This window comes from Saprolegnia parasitica (assembly GCF_000151545.1).
Source record: "Saprolegnia parasitica CBS 223.65 unplaced genomic scaffold supercont2.14, whole genome shotgun sequence".
NCBI lineage: Eukaryota > Oomycota > Saprolegniomycetes > Saprolegniales > Saprolegniaceae > Saprolegnia > Saprolegnia parasitica.
This window is the reverse complement of record NW_012156408.1, coordinates 268,858-288,117: the sequence shown is the minus strand read 5'-3', so window position 1 is coordinate 288,117 and position 19,260 is coordinate 268,858. Positions and strand designations below refer to the sequence as shown.

The following is a 19,260-nucleotide window of genomic DNA, read 5'->3' as shown; positions in this document are numbered from 1 at the left end:
GCTTCTCGCGAGACGAACTCGCTGCACCCATATGACCTTTTGCCTCTTTTCCATGCTAATGCGCAAGTGGATTTGTAATAAAAGGCTGCACGACGGCAGGTGGAGTTGCCTTCCAGAGGGCATACGCGAATCTGAGGTGCGCGCACCTCACGTCACACGCCATTTCCATGTTGTGGCGGAACCCACGGCTTTCGGGCGTCGCGTCGCGCCTGGCGCGGGCAGCCTCGACGACGACGACGTCCTCTGCGGACGCCAACCGGGCGGTGCTGCAGCGCCTCGCCCAGGCCACGGACCACGAGCTGTCGCTCATGGCGCAGGCGATCGACGCTGGCACGGTCGCACGGATACAGGCGCTGCTGCCGGCGACCACGGTCGCGGTGCCGCCGCCGTCCAAGGCCCAGCTGCGCCAGGTCATGGTGCGCAGCATGGTACCGTTCATTGGCTTTGGCTTTGTCGACAACTTCATCTTGATCATCGCCGGCGACTACATTGACACGACGCTCGGCGTCTCGCTCGGGATCTCGACCATGGCCGCGGCCGGTATTGGCAACACGATCAGGTACCGACGATAGTGCAACACGCGAGACGGCTCATGGATGTGCTAGTGATGTCGCTGGCATTGGCCTCGGTGGCGTCATCGAAGATTGCGCCGCCCGCATGGGCCTCGCCGACCCCAAGCTGCTCAAGGAGCAGCTCGACATGCGCGTGACGCGCGTCGCACACTACACAGGCTGCACGATTGGCGTCGTGATTGGCTGCATGCTTGGCATGGCGCCGCTGCTCTTTCTCGAGACGAAGGAGGACCTCCAGGCCAAGGCGACGCTCGACGTGGCTCATTGAGTCGACAGGCGACCGTGTTCCAGTACAAGGACTAGACTTGCTGCAATGTGCTGTGTGAATCTCCGATTGTAATAGCGGCGACCTCCAATGAACCTCGCGCGTGTCTTCCACTGAATTTGGCTCTTGCATGCGACCCACGGGGTTTAAATGTTGCATGCCTCGTGGGCTTGAGGAGCGCGACAGCATGGTAGTCGACATGGCTCCTCCGATTCGAAGCAGCACTGATAGGCTTCGTTGCTATCGGACGTTGAACCTAATTTGCTTGATTGACTTTTCACACAGACATCGACGCTGCTGCGAGTTGTCCTTGGACATGACTGAAGACTCTATTCCGATAGAATGCTGCTCGCGATGTACGTACAAAGCAGTACTCGAGCGATAAAACACACTTTTCATTATGCAAAATACAAAGAAATGCAAGCTCAGGTCGTGAGAGCGTCGAGGCGGGCGTCGGCGCGGGTGCGCTTGTGCTTGCGGTGGAGACGATAGTAGGTCCAGTCGCGGCAGAACGTGCACATGTACGTGCCCGCCAAGAGCACCGTGTTGGTCGCCGACGTGAGCGCATTGGGCTGGAAGAGCGCACACTCGTCGCAGCACGGCTCGGGCCCGCGCTTGCGCATGTTGAACGGATGCTCGTCCGTGAAGCTGACCATGACAACCTTCTTGGTGGTCGCAGCCAAAGGGTGGGAAACGTTGTCGTCGTCTTCGTCAAGGAGGTCGTCTGGAGCCGCATCCGTCGACGCAGCCGGCGCGACGCTGCCAGAGGCGTTGTGTTGCGCTCGGAAGTCGGCGAGTTTGGGCTTTGGCGGTGGAATCTCGCCGGCCGCAATCGCCTTCTTTCGCGCCCGACTAGGAAAAGACATGAGAACACCACTCAGTTCAAACGCAGGACATGGTACCGAGCTCGGTCGTAGGCATTTTGGTACGCCCGCGTCGCCATATACCACGCATTTTTCTTGGCCAGGCGGACTTCCTTGTTCTTTTCGTGGTACTGCTTCTTCTGCACCAACACTTGTGCGCGGTTCTTCTCGTAGTACGTTCTGCTCTTCGCTGCGAGCTCTTCCTTTTTGGCAGCCGTGTACTTCTTCTGTCGGGCCCGGTCTTTTTCTGCGTAGGCAGCGGCGTTCGCCTTCCTCTTAGCCGCAATCTTCTCCTTGTTGGCAGCGTAGTACGTCTTGGCGGCAATGCGCTTCTGCGCCGTCTTGACGTCGTCCGGCACTTGCATGGCTTGTTGGAGAATGGCAGCACGAGCCCGTTGCAATCGATTGCATTATCCGGACGATTCTGGGCTGGCAGGCTGTGCGCAGCGCAGTATCCGGACTTGCCCAGCGTGGCGATCTTGGTGCACGGCGTCGTGTCCCATGCTCTTACTACTTTTCGCTACACCGGTCCCAGTTGTAGAATTAACGGTCTTTCATAGTTTCATTGTACTAGGGTTATAACAGTGCATTGCACCGCGACGGCGCATCGTCAAACCCGCAGCAACGGTCTGTACTACAGGTTGTTCGAAGCAGCGTTCATCCACTAGTCTCTTGAAGTCGTTTACTTTCATATCGCTCAGATGGCTGAAGACAACAGTGGCATCTCTGTGGGTAGCCAATGCGTACAGCCACTGCAGTACACAAAGCTACTGACCACTTATTGCGAGAACTCATTTCAACAACTCAACCTCTTATTGCGACGCAACCTTGACCACATGCTTGGCTAGGGCACGCCAGTCGTGGTAGACACACGCCTTTGCGAGCGCATCAATGTCGTGGTCTTCGTCGAGGAGGTTGGGCATCGCGACGACCTTGGCCGCCCACTCCTTGGCCTCCTTCTTGTGCTTGAGCTTGGCGTACGTCTGCACAATGTACCACGTGTTCATCTTGAGGTGGCCCGGGCTCATCTCCTCCGACTTGAGAAAGTTGGCGAGCGCGTCCTCAAACGACGAGTGCGGCGCGAGGTGGCCCGCGAGGCCACGCGCCGCCGCACGCTCGACCCACGACATGTCGCTGACGCGGAAGCACCCTACTCCACGCATGAGCTAAGTGGCACCGACACATGCACAACGTACAGCGGCCGAGCAAGTGCGACGCCATCGGGTCGGTCGTGCTGAGCTCGCTCGCCTTCATAAAGTGATCGCGGATCGTCATGGCGCTGTTGAGCTTGGTGATGACGCTCTCGTATTCGTTGACTTCGGACGTCGAGATACCAACCCTATCGTTATCGATGAGAAAGGATGTGGTGGGATCGGAGAGCGTACCACTTGTGGCAGTCGCCGCTCTCGGGCGCGAGGCTGAGGGCCTTGTTGGCAATGTCGAGGCGCTCGTACGTCAGCTTCTTCTTGAGCTCCTCGGAGACCGCCTTCTCGATCGCGTACTTGTAGTTGGCGCGGGCGAGGCGCCAGAGCAGCTCGGCGTTCTCGGGCTCGTCCTCGACGGCCTTGGTGCTAACCTCAAAGACGGCCTTGCGCGCGTTGTTGTGGTCGTTCCATGTGGCGTCGAACTGCTCGCGCATGGTATGTGTCAAGCTGTGCCTTGATGGTTCCGATGCCAACGCCAATGGGAAAGAGAAGATAGGGACAACACATACGGGGCTCGAACCTCGCACCTCCTGCATGTGAGGCAGGAATCCACCGACTGGACAAAAGGTGGTCGACTCGGTGCCATCTGCATCTTGACAGTCTGCACGGGCGTCGCGGCCGCGGTGACGTCAGGCGCAGCGGTTGAACCCAGTGATGTCGTTGCACAGGGCGTCGATATGCGCGCTGGTGCTACAATTGTAGTCAGACGCACGTCGTCGATAACTTATTGATCAATTTACGTCAGGCAACTTGACGCCGGTTAGCGCATGCCGTATCCAACGGCTACACCCTATTGTACCCTAGGCCGAGGCCGTATCCGGCCGCCCTTTTCCTTTCTGGTATTGTATTGCATACTGAAACTGAGATAATAGTTGCGCAAGAAGGCGCTACAATTGTATTGATTCCGGTTGCAATTCCCCTGGGCTCCCTGGGCTGAAACGCTGCATGTCATTGCAGTTGACTACATAAAATGTGAATCTTTTGCACAAGTAGGAACGAGTGCAAGTACCGGCACTGAGTTTGGGTTGATGGGGGTTCTACTGCACGCAGACCCCTGCGGGTGGTACGACGGGTGCATCGCGATAGACCAACAACGACCTCATTGGCCAACGTACTAGAACACCATTCGGTGGCCGCGCGCAATTGCCGCCGTGGTACCAGTAAAGTGAACGCGCATCGTGTCCAGAAAGCGTGGAATAGAGCTGTTGGACAGGGTAGACATGAACCACCAAACGAGCTATTCAACGCACGAGGAATGCAAAGTGTCGATTTCAGGGAGTTGGAAGGACCGCTCTGTTTGCTGCGATTTCGATCCTGGTGGAAATTCGCATCGTCCTCCTGCTGTGCATGAAAATGCGACTGTTGCCGCCGCGAAAAGGAGGGTCGGTGCCTCTGGGCAGCTCTATTGTCTTCTGTGAACCCGAGTCGGCTAGATCTCTGCGGCTAGATAGTCGTATTGATTAGATATATATAGCGATAGATAGATAGATAGATAGATAGATAGATAGATAGATAGATAGATAGATAGATCCCGGTAGATATATACTAGTACGTATCCAAATCAATGCACTTCTGAGCTGCCTCTACCCAGCCAAGGGCCATTGACGTGTTCAAGGCATTGGTATTGCGAAGCTCACGCACAATCTTGTGCAATTGCTGCCCACGGTGTGCGATGACAACCAAATGAGCAGTCTTGCCTTCGATCACCGAGACAAGTTGCATCACCCTTCTGAGATCGAGCTGGTGACCGAGGGTACCCATCTGGTGACGTAACCAGCGTCGTCGTCCTCAGCCGCATGGAGAGCTTGCCAAGACTTGCCACGAATAATGTCTCTCTTACTCACGCTGGTCGACTGAAGCCACTCGCAGTGGCCTCGAGTGGTCGAGAGCAGGCCAGTCTTCCACCCAACGCCGGCGTCTCTTCCGTAGCCCACGTGTTCGTTGGCGCTGGAGCCAAACCAGCTGCTATCGTCTGCCCAATGACATGACCAGCAGGATAGGGAAGTGCGTAACATCCCCCTTTTCCTCCGCATCTTCATTCGCCAAGTATGGCCGACGTCCACAAGCGCGTGTCCAACGCGGACGAGCTCGACAGGGAGCTCGACGACGGTGTCCTCCTCTCGGACCTCGCGCCGCTGGCCGTCGACGTGGACCACGCGACGTCGGTGATCGAGGCTGCCCACGACCACGCGCCGCCAGCACCAAGCCATACGTACCGGCCCGACATTGACGGTCTTCGGACGCTCGCGGTGGTCCCCGTCCTCGTCTTCCACGCGTACCCGAAGCTCTTTCCCGGCGGCTTCATTGGCGTCGACATCTTCTTCGTCATCTCTGGCTTTCTCATTTCCGGCATCCTCTTCAAGGAGCACAAGCGAGGCAAGTTTACGTACGCGAGCTTCTACGAGCGCCGCGTCCGCCGCATCTTCCCGACGCTCATCATCGTGCTGGGCGCGACGCTCTGGCTCGGGTACCTCTACCTCATGGCGCCCAAGCTCAAGCTCATGGCGGCGACGATGTTTGCCGGCACACTCTTTGCCGCCAACCTCCAAGTGCTCTCGCTGGAGAAGGCGTACTTTGACTTGGGCGCGAACCCGGTGCTGCATCTCTGGTCGCTCGGCGTCGAAGAGCAGTTCTACATTCTCTGGCCGTGCTTCTGCGCGATTATCATGAAGCTCTCGTACAAGCGCGCGATCATCCTCCAAGTGGCTTTCATGGCCTTTAGCTTTGCCATCAACATTGCCTTCCTCGGGTACCGGGACAACAAGGTGTCGTTCTACATGCCGCTCTGTCGCTTCTGGCAAATGTCCATGGGCGGGCTCCTCGCCTACATCACGTCGCAGGCGGCGCCGGCGTTCGAAGCATTGGCGGCGTCTGGCACGACACCGTCGAGCTCGGGTGGATGGACATCGGCGGCCGGCCTCGGCCTCATCCTCCTCGGTTTTGCCTCGATCAACGAACACCGCGCGTTCCCCGGCTTTTGGGCCCTCTTGCCGACGGTCGGCGCAACCTTGCTCATCGCAGCCGGTCCGCACGCACCGTTCAACCGCTATATCCTCAGCAATGCCGTCGTTGTGTATATTGGCAAGATCAGCTACTGCCTCTACCTCTGGCACTGGCCAATCCTTGTCATCGCGGGGGATCGGTACCCGGCGTCGGCGCCACGCCCATTTTTTGCCGAGCCCTGGGCCATCCTCCTCATCTCGGTGGCCCTTAGCATTGACACATACGAAGACGTCGAGCAGCGTCTGCGCCGGCGCAAGGCCAAGTGGATCACGCCGCTCTTAGCGGGCGGTGTCGCTCTCCTCGCGCTGCTCTCGGCCGCCGTGTACACGTTCCCGGCGAACTTTTCGCTGATTGAACTCGGGTTGCGCAACGTCGCGCCGCCGATCGTGCAGTCGGGTGCGAATCTGACGTCCGGCAACATCGCCGCGTCGTTGATGCAGGCGCAGACGGCCATCTACGACGGCGCGTGGCAAGACGGTTTGGGCGACAAGTGCCCGTCCGAGTCGCCGTATGTTGCGAATGCCATTCGCCCCGAGCACGCTGAGAAGTACGGTCCCCACTACCTCCCAGGCGACGTGTACCTCATCAACCCGGGCCACGAAAACGACAATGGCCTTTTGATCGTGCTCGGTGACTCGCACGCAGACATGACCAAGCCACGTCTCGTGCAGCTCTACGAAGACGCCAAGGCCGCCAAGAACGAGTCGACGTTTCCCACGATCGCCATCAACAGCTGGTCGGCCCGAGCGATCATGCCGTGCCGGGCCGAGTACTACGCCAACTTGGCCATGGTCAAGGCGATGAAGCCGCAGGTACTCCTCCTCGTCCAGCACTACTACCAGTACGTGCACCCGACGGGCTCATTCGATCAGCCGTACGAGGCGCCGCCCAAGTGCTGCAACGACGGTGATAAGCCGTGCCCTGAACAAACGATGCGCGACGTCAACGCCATGTGGTCGATGATGGAGGAAGATCTCAAGGAGCTCACCGACATGGGCATCAAGGTGTTTGTTGTCGACCAGAGTCCCGAGTACGAAGAGATGAACCCGTCGACTTGGATCTCTGGCGACACGGTAACGATGCCGAAGCCCATGTTCAAGTCCAAGTTCAACCGCGACTACAAGTGGCTCCTCGACCCGCTTCATGCAATGGTCAAGAACGCCGGCGCGACGCTCATCGACTACGCCGACAACTACTCGCTCGGCGACGAAATCATGATCACGGACGATCACGGGTACCCAGTCATGTGCTACGGAGCGCATCTGAACGCGCACACGGCCCGCAGCTACCTCACCGTCGTCGACCAAGTTGTCGACGCAGCCCGTCTCAAGCAGTAATCCGGTTGTGCGAGTATAACACGTTACCAATATAGAACCGTTTGTGTGTCCATGGCTTAGTACCGCCAGTGAAAGTGGCGTCTTCACCGCAGATGACAACACGCAGTTGGATTCGTGTAGCATCCGGATGCAGGTGAGCTGGCAGCCTGTGGACAGTGTAGTATCCGGAAAACGAGAAAGGTGTGGCTTCTCTTGACTGGACTGCAGTAGTGACTACTAGTAGAGCACTACAGATGACGAATTCGTCGACAGCCCTAGTACCGGTATCCCTTTTCCATTCCGGCGCCAGGCGGCGGTGCCAAGCAGCAATGGAAAACGCAGTGATGGTGTGCCCTTGCACGTCGATCTGTTCGCTGTCGCAGCAAGGACTCGCTCTTGATCGTGGTGGTGCTCTAGGTCAAGCTCTTGGTCGTGGCGGTGTACTCGTCCGCGCATGCGGTTGTATTTTCCTTGGTGATAAAGAGGTGGCCACCGAGGTGCATGGGCGCCACCCATGGCGTAGTCATCGATGTCACCGACGACGAGCGCTTCGCCGACAGGCCAACGGTCGACGACTACGGCGGCTACGACGCCTACGATGACTACTACTATGACAACGATGAGACCGCCAACGACGTCGTCGGCGAGGACGTGCCGGCCGACAGCGCGATGATATACGGGAACACACTCATGTCCGACGGCGCCACGGACGGCTGAAGGCCTTGGGCTGGTCCACGTCTTGTGCACTATGTGAACACGCTCTTGGGTACCCATGGCGGAATGAAGGACAAGGTGCGCGACGCATACTTCCAAGTGGCGAAGCGCTTGGTACACCATTGCTTTCACACGACCGACGAACTCAGTACCTTAATATCGATCTATCTTCGCCATTGCATCGCTGCTACGTCCAGAAATGTATGGGATGTGACAGCCATTGTACAAATGTATTAGCGTGGCGCCGCAGAGTTGCCATGTCTTGGGATCGCGCGCTGCCAATGTTCTCCGAGCTGTCGTCGTAGTCGTAGTCGTGGAGTGGACACCATGACGTGGTAATAGCTCATCGAGCTCCGAGATCGGCGCCGGAAATCTCGTCTGGTCCGACACCACTCGTTGCGCTCGCTTGGCCGACGCCACGCGACCGGTGCGCGCGGGCGTGTGGCATAAGCAGTACACTGCGACAGACAAGCACGACCGGCCATTGAGGTCGCTCACTCGCATCGTCGGCCGCTCGCCATGGTTTTGCAGCAGCCGATTCGACGGCCGCATGTCGAAGATCCGAAGATCCTGATTTCGACCTGCGAGTGTCAGGCTCGAAGATTTCAATTTCGACCAATGCCTGGTCTCCATTTCCGAATTATAGCCAATGCCTAGTCTCTATTCCTACAAGGTACCGGTAGTGCCCCAGCCTGGCACATTGGTTCTTTACCAGCACAAAATGCACTCTGGCCTCGATCCACCAAGCAAATGCAACCTTAGAGTCTAGGCATTGGCCCAGAGCTTGCTATGCGCCTCCATGGCGGCAAGATACCGATTTCCCGGGCGCCGTTGACGCTATTTATTTAAACGGACCTTTCAGCACCACACCGATAGCTGGCTCCGAGACGTGGATCCATGGATCGCGCCTTTTGAAAGTCGAACTTCATTTTCTCCTCATCTTCGATTTTGAAAGGTCCCAGGTGGCATCTCCCCACATCCGAGAGGTACTCGCCACCTCACATCCCCTTATCCGCCGCTTCTTCATTCGCCAAGCATGGCCGACGTCCACAAGCGTGTCTTCCATCCAGACGAGCTCGACAGCGAGCTCGACAGGGAGCTCGACGACGGTGTCCTCCTCTCGGACCTCGCGCCGCTGGCCGCCGACGAGGACCACGACCACGCGCCATTGGTGATCGAGGCTGCCCACGACCACGCGCCGCCGGCGCCAAGCCATACGTACCGGCCCGACATTGACGGTCTCCGGACGCTCGCGGTGGTCCCCGTCCTCGTCTTCCACGCGTACCCGAAGCTCTTTCCCGGCGGCTTCATTGGCGTCGACATCTTCTTCGTCATCTCTGGCTTTCTCATTTCCGGCATCCTCTTCAAGGAGCACAAGCGAGGCAAGTTTACGTACGCGAGCTTCTACGAGCGCCGCGTCCGCCGCATCTTCCCGACGCTCATCATCGTGCTGGGCGCGACGCTCTGGCTCGGGTACCTCTACCTCATGGCGCCCAAGCTCAAGCTCATGGCGGCGACGATGTTTGCCGGCACACTCTTTGCCGCCAACCTCCAAGTGCTCTCGCTGGAGAAGGCGTACTTTGACTTGGGCGCGAACCCGGTGCTGCATCTCTGGTCGCTCGGCGTCGAAGAGCAGTTCTACATTCTCTGGCCGTGCTTCTGCGCGATCATCATGAAGCTCTCGTACAAGCGCGCGATCATCCTCCAAGTGGCTTTCATGGCCTTTAGCTTTGCCATCAACATTGCTTTTCTCGGGTACCGGGACAACAAGGTGTCGTTCTACATGCCGCTCTGTCGCTTCTGGCAAATGTCCATGGGCGGGCTCCTCGCCTACATCACGTCGCAGGCGGCGCCGGCGTTCGAAGCATTGGCGGCGTCTGGCACGACACCGTCGAGCTCGGGTGGATGGACATCGGCGGCCGGCCTCGGCCTCATCCTCCTCGGTTTTGCCTCGATCAACGAACACCGCGCGTTCCCCGGCTTTTGGGCCCTCTTGCCGACGGTCGGCGCAACCTTGCTCATCGCAGCCGGTCCGCACGCACCGTTCAACCGCTACGTCCTCAGCAATGCCGTTGTTGTCTATATTGGCAAGATCAGCTACTGCCTCTACCTCTGGCACTGGCCGATCCTTGTCATCGCGGGGGACCGGTACCCAGCGTCGGCGCCACGCCCTTTTTTTGCTGAGCCCTGGGTCATCCTCCTCATCTCGGTTGGCTTGAGTATTGCCACGTACGAGGACGTCGAGCTGCGTCTGCGCCGGCGCAAGGCCAAGTGGATCACGCCGCTTCTCGTCCTTGGCGTTGCGGGCCTCGCAGCGTTGTCGGCCGCCGTGTACACCAACCCGGCGAACTTTTCCATGATCGAGCTTGGCCTGCGCAACGTCGCGCCACCGATCGTGCATTCGGTGGTGAAGCCTGGTACAAATCTCATAAGCGGCAACGTTCCGGCGTCGTTAAAGCAAGCGCAGGCGGCGATCTACGACGCCGATTGGCAATGGGGTCTGAGTGAGTGCCCGAAGGATTCGCCGTACCTCAAGGACGCTGTCCGCCCCGAAGACTTTCATTCGCGCGACAGCTATTTCCTCCCCGGCGGCGTCTTCCTCGTCAACCCGGGCCACGAGAAGGACAACGGCCTCCTCATCGTGCTTGGCGACTCGCACTCGGACATGACCAAGCCGCGCCTCGCCCAGCTCTACGAGGACGCCAAGGCCGCAAAGAACGACTCGACGTTTCCCACGATCGCCATCAACAGCTGGTCGGCCCGGCCGCTAATGCCGTGCCGGGCTGAGTACTACGCCAACTTGGCCATGGTCAAATCGGTCAAGCCCCAGGCGATCCTGCTCGTCCAGCACTACTACCAGTACGTGCACCCGACGGGCCCGGACTCGCTACCGTACGAGGCGCCACCCCAGTGCTGCAACGACGGTAATAAGCCGTGCCCTGAGCAAAGCATCCACGACGTCAACGCCATGTGGTCGATGATGGAGAAGGATCTCAAGGAGCTCACCGACATGGGCATCAAGGTGTTTGTTGTCGACCAGAGTCCCGAGTACGAAGAGATGAACCCGTCGACTTGGATCTCGGGCGACACGGTGACGATGCCCAAGGCTATGTTCAAGTCCAAGTTCAACCGCGACTACAAGTGGCTCCTCGACCCGCTTCATGCAATGGTCAAGAACGCCGGCGCGACGCTCATCGACTACGCCGACAACTACTCGCTCGGCGACGAAATCATGATCACGGACGCCCAAGGGTACCCGGTCATGTGCTACGGCTGGCATCTCAACACGCATTTTACCCGCAACTACCTCACGGTCCTCGACCAAGTCGTGGACGCCGCCCGTCTCCAGAAGTAAGCAGCGCAGTATACCGTCGATATAGAACCGTTTATGTCCATCGTTTTCATTCCTCTTACTCCCTTTCGCATCTCTCCGCAGCTACGCGAGCACGTCAGCAGCGGTCTCCTGTGAGTGGTTTCGTTCGTACCGGTATGCCCTTGATTCCCAGACGCACGGACAGCCCACACGAACACGACAGGACAGCCACGTCTTGGCAGAGGTGGCTCCTCATAAAGATGATGAATGTCGAGATGAAGATGGACGGCTGGCGCACGCATCACCACCGTACGCGGCTCTCAACCTAGCGACCTCCAACGCATGCTCCTCTCGAAACGATATCAGAGCACGTCGATATCCGCCAAGCCATGGTCCACCGAGCCCACGCACGCCATCGTGCGATTGCGCTTTCAGCCGCTTTTGCTTGAAAGACGGAGAAGGTTGCCGTGGACTTCTGTAGTATTACGCTTGAAAAATATTCCATCCGCGTGCTGCGACACACGAGAAAAAGGATACTGTGAGCGTTGTGGTGTGGATGGATCTATCGCAATGGACACGCCAGAGTGAAGCGTTTGGCGGTCCCTGGAACTCCTTTCCACGCAGCAAAGCAGTCGACGGCGCGAAAGCGGCTCAATGCGGCAACGTACTCGACTTGCTTGCGCTTCGCCTCGTCGTACGCGAGATCGGTGAGCGACGCATCGAGCTGCGCCGCCGCCGCAAAGAAGCGGCGGCGCGCGAGGCGCGAGCTCATTTTTTGTTTGATTTGGAGATCCAAGACCTTCTTCGTGCCCTAACAGGTCCCGTGCGATCGCGAGTTCAAGTACCGATCGAGACGATACCATTTTAAGCCCGCGGGCACTAACGAGGTACTCGACGTCGGGCTTGGTGTCGACCAGCGCTACGGCCGTCGGTGCCTCTGCGCGGAGATGCGTCCAGTTGAGCGCAAGGCCCGACGCGCTCGTTCGAGTACTTGGCGCCAGCGATCGAGTGAGCGGAAAGGTCACGGTCGTCGTTGCCACCGTGCACGTCGCGTTGCCGCGCAGCAAGCTCTGCGCAATGGCCTCTACACGGCACGTGATGACGCTCGGATTGACCATGGCGGCTTGTACCTTGAAAGCTTTTGGCGTCGCTCTGGGTGTCGAGGCTGACAACGACGCTAGCGAGATGCAGCTACTTGCATATCGACGCATGAGCAGCCTGCTGTCGTTGTGGTTGGTTCAGTACAGGTGCAAACCACTGGGATAGCAGACTGCCTTGGAGCCCAACGCTGAGCCACTTGCAGATCTTGTCGGTGCACGACATGGACACCGTTCGGTTGGCCTCGGGAATGTCGGTGCGACCCGACTTGACGCGCGCAAGGCCACGCACGTGCGAGTGGGTCGCGCTCTCGACGACCTTGGCGCCCGTCGTCCGCATCGGCACGGTCGAGACCTCGTCGGCGTCGTGGAGCTTGCGTCGCTTGACCTTGGCCTCGTGAATCTCGTCGAGCACATCAGCTTTGATGTCGTACAGTGCGGCGTCGCCACATGGCGCTTCGCTCACGTACAGATGCAGCGAGCAGCTTGGCTTCAACGCGATTCTACCGTCGTCGTCGTTCGCCGCCGTAAAGATGGACGTCTCGTCGGCGACGCCAGATTGGCGCAAACTCAGCTCGTAGTAGAGGTACCGCAGGAAGGCGCGGCGACACATGACCTCGGCGTGGCCGTCGTGGACAAGGTAGCCGTCGGGGCAGAGCGCGCTCTGGCCAAGGCATTTCGTGCCCGAGCCGACGCTGAGCACGTCCAAGGCTCCATCGTTCTCGAGGACAATGGCTGCTAGCACCGTGTACTCGTTGGGCGCATGCTTCTTGGCCGGGACCTTGGCCGCGAACCAGGCGAGCACGGCCTCGGCGACGCGGTCCGGATGTGCCATGCTGCCGAATGCCACTTGCGTTTTGCATAGGACCCCCTACATGGTGCGCCGATTTTAATACGTTGTCCTTGGGCTAAAAACACCGCATTTAGGCTTTTTCGATAGCCAAGGTAACCAGTTGTCATCGCATGCTCGGTCATGGACATGCCGTTGCTGCTTACCTCACGCCTTTGCAGCGTAGTGAGTGGCAGCACTGTCGTACAGTGTTGGTGCACAAGGCCGCTTCTCCTTTGGCTTCAACAAGGCATACATCCTAATTAGGACAATGCGTTTCGGAGGGACCCCTCCCCGGTAAAGAAACCTTGTCAACCAGCAGTACAAATCCACTGGGCGCTACCTCGGAGCTCATGGCGCGCAACTACCATGCCAAGTACAAGGAAGGCGGGCGGAAGCGCCGGCCCCGCGCTGCGTCGCCGTCGAGCGAAGAAGACTCGGACGACGCGCCCGTGCGCAAGAAGGCCAAGCGCGCCAAGCCGCCGACGAAGGCCAAGGCGAAGAAGCGCAAGCCATTGCCCGACTCGTCGTCCGACGCGAGCGACTCGAGCGACGACGACGACGAGGAGGATGTCTACTTGCACATCCAGAACGGATCAGGTCTCTCGACGGCCGTCAAGCAAACCTTCGCCTCGAAGAAGCTCGGGCGCGGCGACCGGCATCTGCGTAGCCGCCACCTGTGGCCGGTCGACCCCCATGGCGCGCCGTGGCTTCTCAATGCGACCAAACCCATCTCGATCAGCGAAGAGATCCACCTCTTTGCCAAGTACGTGCGCATGCAGCCGCTCGAGGCCGAGGCCCGCCGCGTCTTGAGCAAGAGCATCATGCGCATGGTCGAGACGCACATGGCGCCGACGCCCGTGGCCTTTGACCACTTTGGATCGCTCGCGCCCGATTGCGAGTCGCGCGCAACCTTCCGCAGCGACATTGATCTCTCGATGGAGCGCGCGCCCGAGATCGACGCCAAGAAGAGCGACGAAGACGCGTCACCCGACAGCACGGACGACTCGAGTTCATACGAAGACGAGCGTGATCCGAGCGGCAGCATGAGCTTCAACTTTGCCTCCGCGTTTGCGCCGAACGCCAAGGAGATAGACGGACCGTCGAAGGAGTCGCGGGCCCAGCAAGCGCGATTCCTCACGCGCGCCAGCGTCGGCCTCCGGCAAGGCGACCTCTTCCGCGTCCACGTCCGTGGCCGCGCCAAGGTGCCGATCATCAACCTTGTCCACGTACGCTTGCGATGGATGGATGATGCTGTTGAACTATCGCATGGGGCATGTAGCATGTCTCCAAGCTCGAGGTGGACATCAGTATGGGCGTCGACAAGACGTCGGTGAGCGACCAAGTCATCCAATGGTTCGCTGCCACGTATCCCGTGTTCAACCCCGTCATCGTACGTCCAATGGACGTCGACTGCACGTCGAGTGTTTCGGATGCTCTTCTAGGTCCTCCTCAAGGAATTCCTGCACCAGTCGGGGCTAAACAAGCCGTTTGAAGGCGGTCTCGGCAGCTACCGCCTCTACGTCATGGTCGGCCACGTCATCAACATTGTCGACGAACCATCGAACGCGTGGCGGGTGCTGAACCTCTTTTTCGAGTACTTTAGCGGCGCCGGGCGCTTCCAGACGACGACCGTGCTGCGGCTGCAGATCCCCCGGACCAACCTCCGCGTACGCTCAACTCTTATTAAAACAACTTGAGCGCACTCTGTTCGTAGTGCGAGGCCGAGTTCAAGTCGATCTTCCGTTTACGTGAGTGCAACACGCTATTTGCCCTTGCGGCCGAGACGCTCCGGAGCGCGATCAAGCAGTCGCCGCGCGCGCCTTCGGTTCTCGCGTCCATCTTTTGCACCGTCGACCTCCGCGAAGACCGCGACGAGAGCGTCTCGCGCGCCAACGCGGTGCTGCTGCTGCAGAAGGCCCCGGCGCCCAAGGCCGAGCCTAAGAAGGAGATCAAGGACCTTCGGTTTGGGAAGCGGCACGTGGTCACGTCGGCCAAGAAGCTCAAGAAGCTGCAGACCAAGAGCAGCACGCCGTTTCCACGCGCGCCGATGCGGACGCAAACGATCGTCGTCGACTACAACGACTAGATGCTAAATAGGCTCCGGGAATACTACACGAACTCTACATGCTGGCTGTCCCGCGTGCGTTCCGGCGGCTCGCGCATCATAGCCGGCAGTCCATCGTCGCTCCAAGCAACGTCAAAGACGCACGACCTTTTCCCTGTAAACTAGCACATTGGTCTTGCACAAGGCCAGGATACTTGTGCAAAGCCACGCCGACGACGGCCTCTCTCTACGAGTACCATGAAGACGACATTGGATTCGTAGGCGTAAGGCGCATGTTGACGTGTTGCAGGCGATCCAAGATGCACACTAATGTATCGCTCGATTGGATCCAATATGGCGTCGTGTACACGTGGCAGCACGACAGGCATGCCCGTTTCAATCGAACTTCAAGTGCGCGCGCCGGGAGTGTCACCCGTTTGCCCGCGTTGGATGGGGAGAGGCTGCTCCTACATGATGGAGCTTGTTTATGAAACACTCGTACTGGGCGCCGTATGCATGTCGGTCGTCGTCGTCTGCTGGCCTCGATGGTCGCCTGGTCTTTCGCCTGGTCCTGCGTGCGACGGTCATCGTTTATGCAGCACGACGACCTTGTCCTCGGTACATTCCGTGGTACGAACGAAGGGGCACCTATCGCAATCGTCGCGCCGTCCCTTGCAAGATGACGGTAGATGATGCGCACAGGACCAAGCACACGCACAATCGGCCTGTCGGCATGTGGCGGAATGATAACGTCGGTCTGATCCAACTGGCGTACGAACAACACCAGCGTCCGAGGCCCGTGCCTTTGCGCGCGCTTCCTCCTCCTTCTTCCTCGTCTTGCGGGTGGCATCGGCCTCGTGCCTCTTGCGCGCCGCGTCCCAACAAGAAGACCGTAGCTCTGTCTCTTCGAATTGACTTGGCTGCCTTCGCGGCGCGCCACCTAGACGTGTGCAGGTGCGACGCCAGCTGGTATCGCCCGACCTTGCAGTTTGTATGACCTGTTTACGTCGACGTTGGCCAATCCGGTCGGCGCGACGGACGCCCTTCCAGGCCATTTCCGGTTTTCCCAGCAACAACAACCAAGTAATACCATGAGCAGCATCATCGAGCAGATCGACGGCATGTGGAACGACCACAACAACGCGCGCAAGGCCGTCTTTGAGTTTAGCACCAAGGCCGTCGAGGACGAGCCCGAGAACGCCGAGCTGCTCTGGCGCCTCGCCCGCGCCAACTACGAGTACGCGATCGAGAAGGCGGTCTCCAAGGAGCTCAAGAAGAAGCTGACGTACGAGCGCCTCGACATTGCCAACAAGGCCCTCAGCCTCGCGCCCGAGAGCGGCGACTGCCACAAGTGGTACGCTCTCCGATCCCACCACATCCTTTCTCATCGATAACGATAGGGTCGGTATCTCGACGTCCGAAGTCAACGAATACGAAAGCGTCATCACCAAGCTCAACAGCGCCATGACGATCCGCGATCACTTTATGAAGGCGAGCGAGCTCAGCACGACCGACCCGATGGCGTCGCACTTGCTCGGCCGCTGTACGTTGTGCATGGGTCGGTGCCTCTTAGCTCATGCGTGGGGTAGGGTGCTTCCGCGTCAGCGACATGTCGTGGGTCGAGCGTGCGGCGGCGCGTGGCCTCGCGGGCCACCTCGCGCCGCACTCGTCGTTTGAGGACGCGCTCGCCAACTTTCTCAAGTCGGAGGAGATGAGCCCGGGCCACCTCAAGATGAACACGTGGTACATTGTGCAGACGTACGCCAAGCTCAAGCACAAGAAGGAGGCCAAGGAGTGGGCGGCCAAGGTCGTCGCGATGCCCAACCTCCTCGACGAAGACCACGACATTGATGCGCTCGCCAAGGCCTATTTGTAAGCAGTGTTGCGTGTGTCTTAGCTGTTAATACGACGCCGACGGCGATGTGTTCATCTCTCTGCCTCTCGTACATTGCATGATAGTAAGCTGATTGCCTTGTCCTCTCTCGTCTTCAATTGACGATGGCGAGATACTACTTCCAGACGACAGCATGCAAACGCGCCAAAGAAGCAACCAGGACCGCATGAGGTCGCCTCTTGTCTTTCGACGACGCTGTACAAGGGAAGGGCGAATGCGGCAATCGGTAGAGCAGCAGAAAGGTCAAGCCCAACCCGTGCTGCATGGCACCGCGGCCTGGTACGCTTGTGCATTGGGACGACGAGCCCGATCCTACTCGGGTAGCCGATGGATCAATCGTCTTTTGTGCTCTACAAGCCACAACAACGGGGCCGTCAAGAAGACGCCATCAGGCAGAACGTCCTTTCTCGTTATCCGGATATTGCGCTGCCCACAGGCTGCCAGCTCACATGTATCCGGATGACAAAGTCCAGGCCGTTGCCAGCGTTTGAGCGGCCGCGGCGACGCAGCATCGACACGTGGTAATAGATACGAGTGGCACACGCGCTCGGATGCGCTATCGTCGTACGTGGCAACGCCGGGTAAGGGCCAGCTCCGTCCAAAGCTCCTTCTTCTGCGGTCTCGGCGCAGAACTCTGCGGCCTTGGCGAGTTGCTGGGAGACGGAACGTTGACTAGATCGTGTGCAGCTTCGTCATTTGATGGTGGTTTTATCCGGATAACAGACCAAGTTGGCCCCAAACCAAATCCTGGCCATGCGACCGGCGCCAGCGTCCGTCGTTGACCTCGATGGCTGCGTCATCACCATTGTCCAATGCACGTCGTCGCCATCGGACGTCATAACCTTCCTCTCGGTGCTACCGCGCCTTCCGCCGCCTCTGGCAGCGCTCCTCCAGCTCCTCACGGTCGGTGGCTCGCTGGATGTGTGGCCACAACCACGCCTGGGCTGGATTGAGGACGACGACATCCCGCTCTTGTCGGCAGCCATGCCCATCTTCAACTCGATCATTCTCGATGGTGTACACACGTCGCCGCGCTGGGCAGATGGCATGGCGGACGCGGTCTCGTCGCCCTTCTGCGCGTTTGTCTCTCGCTGGGCAGCCAAGGTGACGGAGCTCGACTATCTTGATAGCGAACGCCCACAGGACCTCGCCGAGTTTTGCCAAGTGCTCGCGCAGTGCACGAACCTCAAGCGCGTGTCGATCCAAGGGCGCGGACGCGAGGTGCTCGAGGTTGTGACGGTGCCAACCCACCGCGTGTCGGAACTCTTCCTCCTGTGCATGCAGGATTGGACCGACTTGGTTGCGCCCATGTCTCGATGGCTCGTCTCGGGCCATGCGATGCACTTGCGGCTTACGGGCTTGGGCAACGGCAACGGCAACAGCGCGGACCTCGCCGACGCGATTGCAACGTCCCCGACGCTATCGCATTTCTACTTGGATGCGCCGTTGGTCCTTCTAGCGAGTCTTGTCGGCCGTGGTCGTCGGCTCAACCACATCACGCAGTTCGAGTGCGCTGGCCTCGGCGACAGCGAAGGTTTTCAAGCCATCTTTGAGCTGCTGCCCTTGGACAAGCTTACAAAGCTGCGGCTCTATGGCGCTCACGTCGACGACACAAACCTGAGCTGGCTACTGCCACGTTTGCCAGTTATGTCGGCGCTGGATGACCTCCACCTGTCCAGCGTTCGCATGGAGGAAGCGCTCGCCATGCCCCCAACACCGTCGTCTCTGTGCCTCCGGAGCGTCAAGCTCCCCAAGGTCTCGTTCTCGGCCGAGAGCCGCAGCGCGCTTCTCGACTGGGCACTGCGCTCCAACTGCCTCGAATGCCTCACCTGGCCCCAGTGTGCAACCGACGACAACGGCATGTGCTTTGATGGCGACGGTCTTTCTCAAGCGATTGAAGCCGGCGTCCGCACCATCAACTTTGAAGGAAGCTTCACTACGCGCGATGCGCTGGCCTTGGGAAACGCGATCCGTGACGTCAAGGCCCCGCTCAGCGCAACGCTATGCCTGCATCACAGCCCGCTTCGTCGCGCGGGTGAAATCCACCTCCGAAAAGCGCTCGCCACGTGCACCAATGTTGTCATCACGACGAAGGATGCCGACGACAATATTTACACGCTTCTTGCCGCCTAGCGACGTACG

At 59.1% G+C, this 19,260-nt stretch overlaps 4 protein-coding genes and 1 non-coding gene across 5 annotated transcripts; 3 read left to right on the top strand and 2 right to left on the bottom strand.

Moving 5' to 3' along the window:
• Positions 1 to 167: 167 nt before the first annotated feature.
• Positions 168 to 840, top strand: SPRG_19826 (hypothetical protein; the record flags this gene model as incomplete). The annotated part of the gene is made up of 2 exons (XM_012343686.1): positions 168 to 559; positions 606 to 840. The coding sequence occupies 2 exons, from the start codon at positions 168 to 170 to the stop codon at positions 838 to 840; spliced, it is 627 nt and encodes a 208-aa protein (XP_012199076.1).
• A 2,564-nt stretch (positions 841 to 3,404) lies between these two features.
• SPRG_30049 lies at positions 3,405 to 3,477 on the bottom strand. The gene has a single exon. It is a non-coding gene; the product is annotated as a tRNA-Val (tRNA).
• An 8,336-nt stretch (positions 3,478 to 11,813) lies between these two features.
• Positions 11,814 to 13,183, bottom strand: SPRG_19825 (hypothetical protein; the record flags this gene model as incomplete). The annotated part of the gene is made up of 4 exons (XM_012343685.1): positions 11,814 to 12,062; positions 12,112 to 12,335; positions 12,382 to 12,442; positions 12,497 to 13,183. The coding sequence occupies 4 exons, from the start codon at positions 13,181 to 13,183 to the stop codon at positions 11,814 to 11,816; spliced, it is 1,221 nt and encodes a 406-aa protein (XP_012199075.1).
• A 347-nt stretch (positions 13,184 to 13,530) lies between these two features.
• SPRG_19824 (hypothetical protein) lies at positions 13,531 to 15,266 on the top strand (the record flags this gene model as incomplete). The annotated part of the gene is made up of 4 exons (XM_012343684.1): positions 13,531 to 14,406; positions 14,460 to 14,570; positions 14,623 to 14,847; positions 14,895 to 15,266. 4 exons carry the CDS (start codon positions 13,531 to 13,533, stop codon positions 15,264 to 15,266), a joined length of 1,584 nt encoding a protein of 527 aa, XP_012199074.1.
• Positions 15,267 to 16,315: 1,049 nt separating this feature from the next.
• Positions 16,316 to 17,100, top strand: SPRG_19823 (hypothetical protein; the record flags this gene model as incomplete). The annotated part of the gene is made up of 3 exons (XM_012343683.1): positions 16,316 to 16,578; positions 16,625 to 16,767; positions 16,814 to 17,100. The coding sequence occupies 3 exons, from the start codon at positions 16,316 to 16,318 to the stop codon at positions 17,098 to 17,100; spliced, it is 693 nt and encodes a 230-aa protein (XP_012199073.1).
• Positions 17,101 to 19,260: the final 2,160 nt, after the last annotated feature.